Source organism: Muscardinus avellanarius, assembly GCF_963383645.1.
Source record: "Muscardinus avellanarius genome assembly, chromosome: 20".
NCBI lineage: Eukaryota > Metazoa > Chordata > Mammalia > Rodentia > Gliridae > Muscardinus > Muscardinus avellanarius.
Genome location: NC_137806.1, coordinates 33,013,657 through 33,027,486, shown reverse-complemented (window position 1 = coordinate 33,027,486; position 13,830 = coordinate 33,013,657). Strand labels below are relative to the sequence as shown.

General features: G+C 46.4%; 1 protein-coding gene across 1 annotated transcript in view; it reads right to left on the bottom strand.

Annotated features, from left to right (window-relative positions):
- LYST (lysosomal trafficking regulator) overlaps positions 1-9,778 on the bottom strand; it is a gene marked incomplete at both ends in the record, with an annotated part of 99,554 nt that extends 89,776 nt beyond the window's left edge. The window contains 3 exons of the mRNA XM_080717262.1: positions 934-3,013; positions 5,098-5,188; positions 9,587-9,778. Coding sequence (XP_080573388.1) covers positions 934-3,013; positions 5,098-5,188; positions 9,587-9,778 — 2,363 coding nt within the window. The remainder of the gene's footprint in view (positions 1-933; positions 3,014-5,097; positions 5,189-9,586) is intronic.
- Positions 9,779-13,830: the final 4,052 nt, after the last annotated feature.

Genomic DNA, 13,830 nt, shown 5'->3' with positions numbered 1-13,830 from the left:
GTTCTATTTAAACAATGGCAAAGTGTCTGAAATTTTTAAATGATTTTAAGCCAGTGGTTTAATATCAATATTAGTCTTAAGGCAGTTGTATTAAGATAGATCACAAAATGCCAGATAAGAAAACAATAACGACAAGCTGGGTGCATGCCTGTGATTTATGTACCTGGGAGGCCGAAACAGGTGGATCTCAGGCTGGAGGCCAGCATGCAATAACTTAATGAAGAAACCCTGTTTCAAAGTAAAAACTAAAAAGAACTGGGGGTATAGCTCAAAGGTAGAGTGACCCTGGGTTCCATCCCCAGTACCATACACATATGCACAAAATAATAATGATTACATTTTGTTGTAAATTTTTTGTGTGTGTTTGTGGTACTAGGGATGGAACCCAGGGGCACTCTACCTCCAAGCTCCATTCCCAGCACTATTTTTTATCCTTTATTTTGAAACAGAGTCTCATTAAGTTGCAGGGAGCCTCACTAAGTAGCTGAGGCTGGCCACAAGTCTGCAATTCTCTGGTCTCAGCCTCCCAAATGCTGGGATTGCAAGTGTGGGCCAGCACGCTTGGCATAAAACAGTTAAGTTAAACGTGTTCTTGCTCTTGGGTGTCTGTGTTGTGTCTCTTTTCCTCAGAAATAAATCTAACACTTTACTTTTTTCCATTGGGAAATTAAATTCAATTGCTCTCTCCTCTTCTCTCTAACCACCCCTACTCAAAATAGTCTAAAATATGACATAGGATGGGACTTTCTCATAAATTAACATTAAATCCTAAGGAAAATACAGTCCATGCGGTTATACTTCTGACAAGGACCTGGAGATATCAGGGTGAGAAGTGATAATGCATACACTTTATCATACATTCAAAAGCATCCAATGAGAAAATATCTGCATATATATAAAAATCTGCATATGTACATTTGCACTTATACCAACCTGGATTTAAGCAGGAAAGGCAGAGTTTTTAGGTAAACCTGAAGCACTTCCTGAGGCATGCACTGCTTGGGGTGGCTACACACGTGAGTTCGGGCTGAGGTCGTGTTTAAGTGTTGACAGTGATGTGCCAATTCAACTCCTCTTTGGAGCACAGGATTAAATATGTAATGGTACAGTTTCCACTGAACAACGACATTGCCTTTCTGGATTAAATGGCAAATATGATTTGCAATCTGTACATTCTGTAATCTGTCGTCTTCAAAAACAAAGCTCTGGTAAGCCTCCAGAGCATCCCACTTCCACAGGGGTTCCTGCGAGCCGCTGCTGGGCAGGATGCCCTGGCACCTGGAGGAAGGACTGGGGGGGCCTGAGGAGGGCTCGGCCCCGCACAGGCTGCCCTGCAGCGTCTGCTCGAACTTGGCCAGCTGGTCAGAGTCAACGGTGCAAATGTTGCAAGCTGCTTTTTTACTTTTCTGCGATATCTCCGCTCCTCCTAACTGATCCAATATAAGCTTGTTGAGGAGATTCAGTATGTGCTGCTGAAAACCTCTCAGTGCCGGCAACTTAAAAGCGTGGAGCAAAGGGACGATGACCGACCTGGGGTCCATGCAGCAGCAGATGCCCACGCTGTGCACGCCCGACAGGATGTGGACGCAGGTGCTGGCCAAGGAGGCCTGCTGCAGGAGGCGCAAGCACTGGTGGGCACACACGGCCAGGCAGCAGCAGCGCTCGGGGTAGCGGACGGCCCCCTCCGCCGTCTCTTCGAAGGGGTTTGTGGAAAGCTGGCTTCTGAAAGCCGACACCAGAAGCCCTGAAAGGTCTCGGTGGTGGTGCAGGAAGTGGGAATACTCGCAGCGCCGGTGTCTCTTCCTCGTGCACACGGAGTGATGGAGCTGCCCCGACTTCACCTTCTTGATGGTGCTCATGATCCGCATCACGCCGCTGAGGAGGGCCCGCAAGAGCTCTGCGGCCTCGGGAGGCACGCCGGCCCTGGACACCAGCCACTCCATCTGGAGAACGGCTGCTTCAAATAGGCTCAGTCCCTGGTGCTGAATGAATTCTTGAACCAAATCCATGGCCTGACTGAAGTAGAAGGGGTTTGAAGCTGCACTTTGAAGACAGCAGATGAGGATCTGCAGAACTCCTCCGAGAAGCTCGGGCAGGAGAAGGGCTCTGTGGCGCAGCCGGGAGAACACGAAGCCCTCCTGGACCTCCTGCAGTGTTTTCTTCGGTCGAGGCGCAAAAGGGTCAGGTTGCTTCTCCAAGCAAATTCTAATTTTCAAAGCTGCCCTAAGCAATTCTGTTAGGTTTCTCCTCAGACTTTCCGGCATCCCCTCGGCAGCACTGATATCCACCGACATGAGATGCAGGACTGTTCTAAAGAGCAGCCGCTGGACCAACGCCACCGGCTCCTCCGTCCAACCTGCGGACACCACTTGACCGTCCAGCCCGTTGCCCCCGTTACAGCAGTCCCCAAAGCCCGCGAGGAACTCAGTGAGTGTGGGCACGACACTGGCAGCCAGGGCGGAATTATGATTCAGAGTAATGTCGAACTTACAGACCTTTTCCAACAGGGATAACAGAACGTGACATAAGTCGAACGGAGAATTATTCATGTTACTGAGAATAGACAAGGCAGCTGGCTCACTTAAGATGTCGGTGCTGGACTCCTGTCTCGGAACCATCTCCCTGGAATTCTCCAAAGCCATGACGTCCAGAGGCGCCTGCTCTCTGGTTGCAGAGGGGCCGAGCTTCACCGGAGGGTGGTCCGCCCCAGCCGGCGGCGTCGCGAGGCGCTGCAGCGCGTGGGATCTTCGGTGCCTACTCACGGCCACGCTTTTTTCATCTGAGTTGCCCTCTGAATCCGAGGTGGAGAGCTGCGTCTTCCTCGCGTCTCTTACAGAATAGCGGTGAGTACTTTTACGCTGGCGTCTGCTTTTATGGAAAACATTTACTTTCATAGAAACCTGACCAGCCGGGGCACTTCCTTCCAGATATAATTTTTCCTGAGTAGACCTATGTGAACTTGAGTGCTTTTCTTTGGTCAGGATTATGTCAGATGACAGCGGTAGGTTAAAATCTAACGAAAGGAAGAAAGAAGACTTAGGACTCCTCGGCTTGCTGCTAAACTCAGCCCGTGCAGGCGGCGACCCTCCCTCCATCACCCCCGTGGGGGTCTAGCCAGAGTCCGCAGCTCTGCGCTCCAGGAGTTGCCTTCATTTAGGTCCTATCTCCAGGCCATTCCTCCCACACTTACCTTTCTTGCTCTAAATGCCACGAGGCATTAGCTCATAGGATACAGTCTGATTTGGAAACCAACAACGAAAAACAGGAGGAGGAAAATACATTGAATTTAAAGCCATATAGTCTTCTTTCTTTATTTATTTTTTGCGGTACTGGGGATGGAACCCAGAGGCATTCTACCTCCAGGCTACACCCCTGGCCCTATTTTTTTTTTTTTATAATTTATTTGGAAACAGAGTCTCACTAAGTTGCTGAAAACCTCACAAAGTAGCTGAGGCTGGCTTCAAACCTGTGTGATCTTCCCGCCCCAGCCTCCCAAGCGCGGGGATTACAAGTGTGCGCCACCGCGCCCGGCCGGATACTGCATTTTTTTTTTTTTTTTTTTTTTGGTGGTACTGGGGTTCCTGGAAGCCCTTCCACCTCTGGGCTACACTCCCAGACCTATTTTTACATTTTTATTTGGAAACAGGGTCTCCTAAGCCAGCATGCATGGCTGGCTTCGAACCTGCGCGATCCTCCTGTCTCTGCCTCCCAAGCGCGGGGATTACAAGCGTGCGCCACCACGCCCGGCCAGATACTGCATTTTAACTGCAGTATAAGAGGCTCTTTAGAAGATCTGGTACTTAGTGCTCTTTGGATTCTCTGATAATATCTTCCAATAGTGCCACAATTAAGACAGAGGGTGTACTATGTTCTCAAAATAGTAGTTAATAGCCTTTAAGAACTATATGATCTTCCAAAATTAACCCAAAATCATACGGTTCATATCAAATGTTCACCCAGCCTGAGGCTGAAAGCACTCTTCCACATATTTCCTGAATGTCTGCCCCATGCACTGACCCAGCAGCATGCAGGGCTATCGCTGTCTCACCCCCCCGCCTGGTCCCTAGAGCCCAGAGGCTGTCTTGTGTCAGCCCTGCACGGCTCTTTCTTGGAGAAACAAATAATCTTCCTTACTAAGAAGATAATAAAATTGATCCTTCTCTTTGTTATAATATGTTATAAGATATATAAAAATATAGTAGCAATTTGAAGCAAATAAATAAAAATGTATAAATAAAAGATCTGTGCTTCATTTAGAAGGAAAACAGACAAGGGACAAATAAAAAGGAGCCTGAGCAATCCCACCCGGCGAGATGAGCACCAAGGGCTCTGTCTCCACGAGCACCTGTCAGGTTCCTAAGAGAGTCACAGCTCTGAAATCTACAGTCAAAGGGAAATACGGGGGGTTAGTGAGTCAACAGATAAGCAGAAAACAATATTATGACAGAATTCCCTAAAGAGAGCCCAATGTCAGAACTTTACCAAAAATACAAATGAGTCAGTAAAATATAATTCAGGAGGATTTTCATAAACTTGAGATTCTGACACTTTCAGGTTTACATATCCAAGTGTTTTGTGTATGTATATATACATATATCTACTTTTTCAAAATCAGAAATTTAATCATCTATTGTTCTTAAATATTGAAGCCTTAAAACAAAATATTACTTCATATATATTCTTTAAAAATGGCATTATAAAAACTACACCAAGACTGCGCAAATTGTTTTTAGAGCGCCAGTCAATGCGGTCTTTAAGCAGAGACCCCTCCTGCAGACTCCTCGGCCTTCTCCTCGCGGGCTAGGCAGCACACCGGGCTCTCACCTACTGGTAAGTGCACTGCTTCTCTCTCTATCCTCTGGCATCATTACAGTTGAATGATCTCCGAAGAAGGACGATGGTTTTTGTAATACTGGAGGAAATGAATACGTGGTTGCCTAGAGAATATTTCACATTAAGTATATGAAAAATCACAGCTAATACGTATTGTTCTAAATCTGAAGCTGTGTCAACCACTCAGGCAGAAGTAGCTTTTCAAATGGAGGTTTTTTACCAGTGGAATTTTGATAATGCAAGTGGTTCGCCAAATACACGTACCTGTCGCCTGCTGCTCCTGAACAGGTATCTTCCACACCAGGGGCAGGAGCGACAGGAGGAGAGTCAGGAGCTCTTCCCTGCACGTCAGAGCCTGCATCAGAAACAAGAGTCCTTCATGGTCTAAGGGCATGAGACCCAGCAAACCCTTTTTTCTTAAAAGGCTGCATTTGGGAAGTGAAGAATCAAAATAACCTATCTTAAGCCCAATTAGAACTGCGATCCTTTTCAGTTTATAAGCCTGTCCTATGCCAGAAGAATGTCAGACTACTTGATGGTATTTAGCACAATCCTGCTGCTATTTCCAAAAGTAGCTGTTATCACCACCATGCACACTGCAAGAATGTCTCACCTGTGAGAAAACAGACTTGTCAGGTGAAAATGAAAATGTACGCCCTGTTAATTAGCAAACTATTAACACAAAATTACTAGAAAAATGTAAGTCTTCATGCAGTTAGATGTAAAACGCAGAGGAAACAATTTTGAAAAGGAACTTTTATTAATGAATAATCTACATCGAGAGCTAAAGACTTATTAGTGAAGGTAATCCAACGAGTAGTATCGGCTGCACACTCTATCCACTGGACTTGCTGTCTTACCCTTGCTGGAGTAAGTGGTCCGAGCCCTGGAGAAGCCCCTCATTTGGTCCATAAAATGCACATACATGAACAAGAACAACAGAAGGCATGGAGTTAGCGCGCCCCAGTGTGGTGCGGGTGTCGGTTTAGGAGCTCAGGGAAAGGGGGAATCCTGATCAGAAGTGTGAAGGAAGACCAGAAGTGAGGTTTACCCTGGGAGCTGGGACACGGGTGGTCAGGACTCACTGCCCAATCACCACCCCGGGACGCGGTGGTCAAGGATTTAATGCCCACTCGAGTGAGTGTTCACTGCACACACCAGCCTCTGGGGAAGGGCTCTGCTGGGCAGAACTAGGGCAGGGGAGCCGTCATGCTGGGAGCAGGCAGACGATGGCCCGTGAGAGCGGGCGACAGCTCTCTGAGGTACAACAGAGGTAGAAGGGGAGACACACTGGAGGACGTGGAAGGAGAGGTGAGGAGACGCACAGTCGGTTTTCTATGCAGCATCTGGGAGGGAAGGGTCTAAAGACAGCTCCTGGGTTTCCTGTTTAGGCAAATAGGTGGCTGGCATCAGAGTCACCGAGACAGGAGAGGTGGGAGTAGCACTGGTTTGGGCTAAAGATGATGGATTCACTTCTAGAGACGTTAAATCTAAGGCACTGGTGGCCTCCGTCCTCGAGGAGAAGATACAAATGAAACCCTGGGGAGTCACTGGGGTGGAGGTCAGGGCTTGTGTTGGGTTTTCTGGGGAGAGCACGCAGACGCCAGGAGGAGCCCGGCGGGGATGGAGCTAAGGTGTCTGAAGACTTAATGGTGTGCAGCGCAGCGTCCAGAAGCCTGCAGAGAGGGAGCTGAGAAGCAGCCAGCAAAAAAGCAGCAGAACCCAAGAAACTGAGGAGAGCCGTTCAGGAGGGAGAGAGCGTCAGCGGTCAAAGCAGTCCTTGAATTGCGTGATGCGAGGGCTGGGAAGCGCATGGCAGCTGAAGGGGCCCCGGCGACCTTAACAACGGTGGCTTTCAGGGAGGGCGAGGCTGCCAGTCCCATTACCAGGACACTGGGGAGGAGAGGGAACCTAACGGGGTCTAAAAGCAGAACAAAGCCCAGCAGCTCAGCGTCAGCTCGTTATTTCTGGAGAGTCCTCCCAGGCCGTCTCGATCACCAGTAGGTGAACTTCCAGCGTACTAGTGGAGCTGCAGAAACCTCACGATGCGCGAAGAGCTCTGCACACGCGCTGTCCTGACGGTTTGCTCCTGCTCCATGGCAGTGCGCTGGCAGCTCCTCCTCACTGCCCTGTGCGCAGGCATTCCCGCACTGCGTACATACCAAGTGCACACTCCACACTAAGCTACGCCCCAGCCCGTCAAGTGTTTCAACGCCTCTTGTATGTACTGTCTTCCTGATTGATGCCAAATATTAGGCTGGTTGTTTTCTTCAGTTAGATCAGGAATTTCAAACTTTTTCTGCGGAGGACCAGTTTTCTATCAAGGATGATTATAGGCCTTCTGAACCATATATGGTTTGTGTCGTATAGACTTCTGCTTTACCAGCGCTTTAAAAATGCCAAGCCCATTCTTCCCTGTGGATGTGCAGAAACAGGGCCCGGCAGCAAGGCCTGGCCTGCTGACCTGCCTGGTGATTGTGTAAATCCTACCACTGTCAAAACTCATCTGTGTAGTGACATCTGTGCGCTCACTCCATGTTAATTAGATTTCAGTCATCTTTGTTTAGTTATGTTAAATACTTATTAATAAACCACAAGAACTAGAGCGGATGGGTGGGGCTTGAATCCCCTCTTCCCCAGGGTGCCCAAGAAGCGCTCTTGCTCATGAGAAGCACAGAGGCAAAGGCTTGAGTTCCTCCTGAACTGCGCTGACGAGGTGGAAAGGAGGGACAAAAAAACCACCTAGGGAAAATATGATTGCCGACACCAGTGGAGTACTTTTAATCACTTGATAACGTTTAACTATATTTTATGACACAAGAGATAAAGAAGCCTCTTTATATTTGCAAAGAAAATACTCATAACCCAACAGACTAGTATCCAGAATACATAAAGACCTACTACAACTAGATAATAAAACAACCTGACCTTAAAAATGGCACATAACTTGAGCAAAAGAAGGTATGCAAGCCAATAAGCTCACAAAAAAGTACTCAATAGCATTTGCTGTCAGAGAAGTGCAAATTAAAACTACAGTAAGACATTACTTCATATTTACTTGGAATACCTAATATTAGAGATGGGCAAATACTGCCAGAGGAAAACTGTCCTTGCTGTTATGACGTGCATGACCACAGTCACGTGGTAAGACACTTCATGGCCTAGAAGAGAGCACAGCAGCGAGACCTCGGCGGGGCTTCTCCAAGGTGATAAAAATGCTCCAGAGTTGGCTCCGGTATGCGCGTCTCTGACTACACTTTACACTTGAAAGGGTAGATTGTATAATGTGTAAATTATATCTCAACAGTGTTATTATTTTAAAAGCTCTTGAGCCGGGTGTGGTGGCGCACGCTTGCAATTCCCGCGCTTGGGAGGCGGAGACAGGAGGATCACGCAGGTTCGAAGCCAGCCTCAGCTGGCTTAAGAAACCCTGTTTCCAAAAAAATATAAAATAGGTCTGGGAGTGTAGCCTGGAGGTAGAAGGCCTCTGGGTTCCATCCCCAGTACCACCAAAAATAAATAAATAAATAAATAAATAAATAAATAAATAAAATATTAAAAAGAAAACACTAAAGTTTTTAAATATGGAGTAAAGAGATGCCTATTAATCAAAATATCAAAATTAAAAATCTGTGAATGATATAACAAGCATTTTTAAATGATTTTAAAGTTTGCATATAGAAGTCATACAAATATATAAAATTAAATTATATCCAATCACACAAATCACAATCTAACAAATCACATGAAAAACTTTATGAAAAAGAATGCAAATACATGAACACTGCAAAGCCTCTGGGAAGATTCCAGGTGACGACAATGAGCAGCTGCTTCCTGGCGTGTGTGTTGGGCTCCTCGGTCACAGTGAAGACAGGGCCCGCATCATCTTAAGTCTCTATCTGCGCAATATGATGTATTTGATAGCAAAATGCATTCACAGCAAAGAAATTTTATTCCATGACGGCGAAGCGCGCATCTAAAGAAGGCAGCACTTAACATGTTAAAAATACCATACTGGTGCTACAGGATCTTTATTATTTTTTTAATTTGCGGTAACTGAAATATTAACTAACTACATTAATCAGTCCTGGAAAGCAGATTGTAGAGTTCTTTCATAAAATAACTATTTTCTTTTAAATGAAATAAAGCTATAAATCTTGGCTTCAATTAGCTTTAGTTACTGAGTGTTTTGGAACTCCTTTTTTCCTCTATGAAAGGTGAGACAAAGACTTCTCTCCAATCCCAACTGGCTTCAAAACTCTGTTAATTCTACAATAAGAAAACAGCAAAACTGTGTGGCTGTACCATACTTCAAGCAAAAACAACAATGTATAAAAAAAACTATTGGAATATGAGCTAATGGACTCAGTAATTATTAGCTTACATGCCAGAGTTAGCAAGCTCCCTAAATAAAATCCCTAACTAAACCTTTAAAAAATATATTTAATCTTTATTAAAAGTACCAATTCATTTGTTACTGAATCATGATATTAGATTGCTATGACTCATAGGAATCTCACTGCTAGTAGGATGAAAATCATGTACATGAAAACCCTTCAGAGCAAAGACCATTTATAACTCTAAGATATTTCAGACATTTTGAAGAGTATCCAAACAGTTTGCCCATAAATGAGCTGTTTTTTTATGACGTAGCATGAGAGATAGGACTTTACTCAAAGAGACTTTTAAAAACTATGTAACCCAAAAATTATGAATCTATAGTCAACTATGATAGACTGATAGAAAATACTACCTGATCGATGGTAGAATTTAGCTTGGTGAGTAACAGGAATCCTCGCCCATGGACCAGGTACTGCCCGAGGGTCGCCATGTGCGTCTCCTCCTCTTCCTCCTCCTTGGCCTCCACCCGCTGCACCACCGCATTGCAAAGCCGGTTGACATCGGTCAGAAATTCCCGTGCCAATGAGTTACTGTCGGTGCTCATGACCGAGCTGTAACATAATACCACAAAAAGTTATAAAAATGAATACAAATCCACTTCTGAAGCTATGTGTTTTGTTGCTCCTTGTTTGTAATTAAAGACTGACTTGAGATTACTAGGGGTATCGGTCCCCACCTTGTGCTATTCTAACTCGGGTACTCCCTAAACAGACCTTCAGTCCTCCTTTCTCAGCCTCCCAAGTACAGGGATTACAAGCGTTCGCCCAGTGAATCAAAGCTTTTGAATGCTAACATTTATTACATTACTTACCAGTCTTTCAGCACTTCTGTAACATTTAGAGCCTACGTAATTTGAGTTCATAAACTTGATGAAAAAGTCTTAGAATAAAGTTTCACCTACAAAAAAAGAGAACAAATATATTAACAGCAATACTAAGCCACAGATAATTTTCACAAGTAAAGTTATAATATTAAAATCAGTGGCCAACTTTGGTATGATATGTGAAATAGCCAAGGGACTTTCTGTAATCTCAAGAGCACCCTAAAAATAAATGCCTAGCTTCAAGAGCTGAGTCTTGAGACAGGGATCCCGGGAACACAGTACTATGAGCTCACCTGGAGCTCCTTACCCTCCCTATCTTGACTCCTGCCTTAACAGCCTCCAGGTAAACCACACGTTAACTACAAAGGACAGTCGGACCAGGGTCAGTCTCCTTGACACTGCCTTGTGGGAGGCAGAGGGATATCACCGTCATGCCACTCAGAGAAATGGTCTCCAACACAACACTCCCATGGACGGCCAAGTTATTATTCTCTCGTTAGCACGCAAGGTATTTGTGGGTGTCACAAGAACTTGCAATACTAAAGTCAAACAACAATTGTTTACCACCAGACTTTATATCCTTGAATCCTTCAAGTGACTTGATCTTTTGCATACAATGCAATGAGGGCTATTTCTAGAACACCGGCTTCCCTTGTGTACAGTGTTTACCAAGAAGAAACATGAAAAAATGTTTCCTTATTGCAGTTATGCAGTTCACTTTGAATCACAGCATTTGATAAGTGATTTCCAGTTGTTTCAGAAGCGCAGCTTTGGAGACTGCCTTCAGCTCCCAGCAGTTCCTGGGCCACACTATTCTAGGCTCTTGAGGACAGAGCAGGCAGGGAACTGGGCAGCGCTCTGAGGAGACCCAGAGCTTCGTAGGAATTAAGATGTTCTTTCCTGGCGGTGCAGCCCCGCATCAGAGCGCACAGCTACCCAGGCTGCTCTCAGCCCATCCGCTCACTCTACCAATGCACGGAGTGCTCCACCAAACAGGACAGCCCACAATGGCACCCAGTCACCTCCGTCCTGCTCCCGGCGCCTGCTGAGTTAGTCAAAGCCATGCATATGCTTTGACTTCTAAAGCCATGGAAGAGGAAATTACAAGCCAAATTATGAGCCAAAAAATGGCCTTTCATTGTTCTGACTACTAATGCCTCTAGCTGGGCTGCCACAAGGCAAAGCCAGGTTTCTTGCAAAGCTGAGATTACTCCAGCTAACTCTGTGCAGCTACTGGAAGTGAACATGAGACAGCGAGAGCTGACATTTTCTCTCCTAGAGACATTTTCCAGGCCAAACTGAAAGACTCCTAATGCTCCTTAATTGCCACGGCTTCTGCATCTGTGTTTGCAAAGCCCAGCTTGGATACCCATGAAGATGCGTCTTATCTAAAACCGTATTCTAATGGCCAGCAGTCAGCCATGGCTTTCCTCATGGGCAGCTGTATTCTGATTTTTTTTACCAAGTATTACTCTATCTATTCAAAAAGTCTAGAAATATAGGTATGTTTTATTTATTTATTTATTTATTTATTTTGGTGGTGGTACTGGGCTTCCTGGAAGCCCTTCTACCTCTGGGCTACACTCCCAGACCTATTTTTACATTTTTATTAGGAAACAGGGTCTCCTAAGCCAGCGCGCGGCTGGCTTCCAACCTGCGCAATCCTCCTGTCTCCGCCTCCCAAGCACGGGGATTACAAGCGTGCGCCACCGCGCCCAGCTTAGATATGTTTTAATAAAGATGTTAGGGCCTTATACAATTAGTCTTAGTTTCCAAAACACACAGACAACCTATAGTTAGTTACCTATCTATAAGACTGTCTCCCTATTTATACAATTATCTTACCAGCAAGGTCACAGCTCCGTAAGGCCAAGGACCCTGCCTTATTACTTTTTGCCTCTTACAGCTATAATATAAAATTCTAATTCAACATTATTACTCTAAGTTTCCATTTCTAATACAAATTTTTTTTGGTGGTACTGGGGTTCCTGGAAACCCTTCTACCTCTGGGCTACACTCCCAGACCTATTTTTATACTTTTTTATGTGGAAACAAGGTCACTTAATCCAGTGTGGCTGACTTCGAACCTGCACGATCCTCCTGTCTCCGCCTCCCAAATGCAGGGATTACAAGCATGCGCCACCACACCCGGCTTCCATACAATTATTATTATAATTTCATAATAAATAAAACTTGCCCCAACAATATTTCTAGAATGTTTATAGTTTTAACATTTACCATAAGTCAGAAGCATAGTAACAATTGCCTAGAGTCATACAAACAACCTTTCAGAAAAATAATAGGTCTCACTTTCCCTCATACAGTGACTGGTTAAACAAAAACATCAACAAACAACAGTAATGACAAACCCTGATTGAACGTTTTAGCTATAACTTCTAGTTTTATGATAAAAAAATCTCATCACTTTGTGATTTGATTCAACAAGTATTTAGTGAATATTTACTGTAAAAAAAAAAAAAAAACAACCCTACCTTCTGGGTTCTAGTGGGGTAGGACAAAAGAAAACAAGCACAATGACAAGATACACTATGAGGCCAGGCAGCGCTCTGCGCTATGGAAGAGCAGAGGGGACGGTGGAGCGGGGTGACGGGAGCTGCCCCGGGAAGGCCTGGCGAGAGTGGCTGGGGGCCTGGGGCGTGCCCAGGCAGATGATGCTCCGAAGCCCGCGCCCTGGAGCAGCAGGACAGAGTGAGAAGCACCGGTCCTGCGCGTCGGGAGCCAAAGCACAGTGTGAAAGCAAGCGAGCGCCCCTCTGGACAGGTTTCTTCCTAGGAATGCACCTCTGCCCCCCAGAAAACTGCAAGGCCTCCCGGCCTGTGTGAGAGTGGGACTGCAGGACAGGGGAGATGCAGAAGAGAGTCGGGGATACAGCTCCCTGTTGGCCATGTTAAGCCTGACAGGTCTCCTAGAAAGCAAGTTAATGGTGCCCAGCGGGCAGATGAGGACACAGAACCAGAGCTCAGGTAGGAGCGGGAACGGCGAGTGGACTCAGGAGTCCTTGGCACGCAGGCCCCTTTGGACAGGCAGAGGACTGGACGGACGAGCGTCTAGGGCAGTGCCGTCCAAGAAAGCTCGCTGGGACGGTGGGCCCGTGGCGATCCGCACTACCCACACAGCAGGCGAGAGCCGCTAGAACGCAAGGCGCGAGGCAGAGAGTGCGGCTGGCGCTTCGCCCTGTGCCACGGAGTCTGGGGGAGGCGCCTGCAGCACCGGAGCCAGAGGAGGGAGCACAGAAGGGGTGGGCGAGAGAAGAGCAGGAGAGCACTGGCTCCCAGCGCTGGGGGCAGGGGGAGCAGAGGTCCAAAACGCTGCTGAGAGGAGAGGACGGGGACTGGACGCAGAGCACGAGGCTTGGCGCACGAGTCCAGGAAGGTCTACCATGGCAACGGAGGGGACATGGGTAAGGGGAATGTTTAAAGAGAGTGGTCTTGGGGCGTGTTTGTAAGCTGAGATGTAGCCTGCTGCTCCAACAGAGGAAGGAGAATTGGTGAAAATCTAAGTGGAAAGAACTGGCAAAATTAAAAGGACACAGGATACAAGGGGAGATAGGATAAGAAGGATTCCTGAACACGTGCGTGTGGGTGCAGGAAGCTTGGTGCCTTTGCCAGGAGGAAGACCGAGAAGTTCTCTTCAGGTGTGTCACGGTTGGGCATAGTGTCCCCTGAGAAGCTCGCGTACTAACGCTCAGAGTTGATTCAGTTAATTCATGAAGGCTGCGTCTCAGCAGTGGATAAAGCCATCGTGCTGGGTGC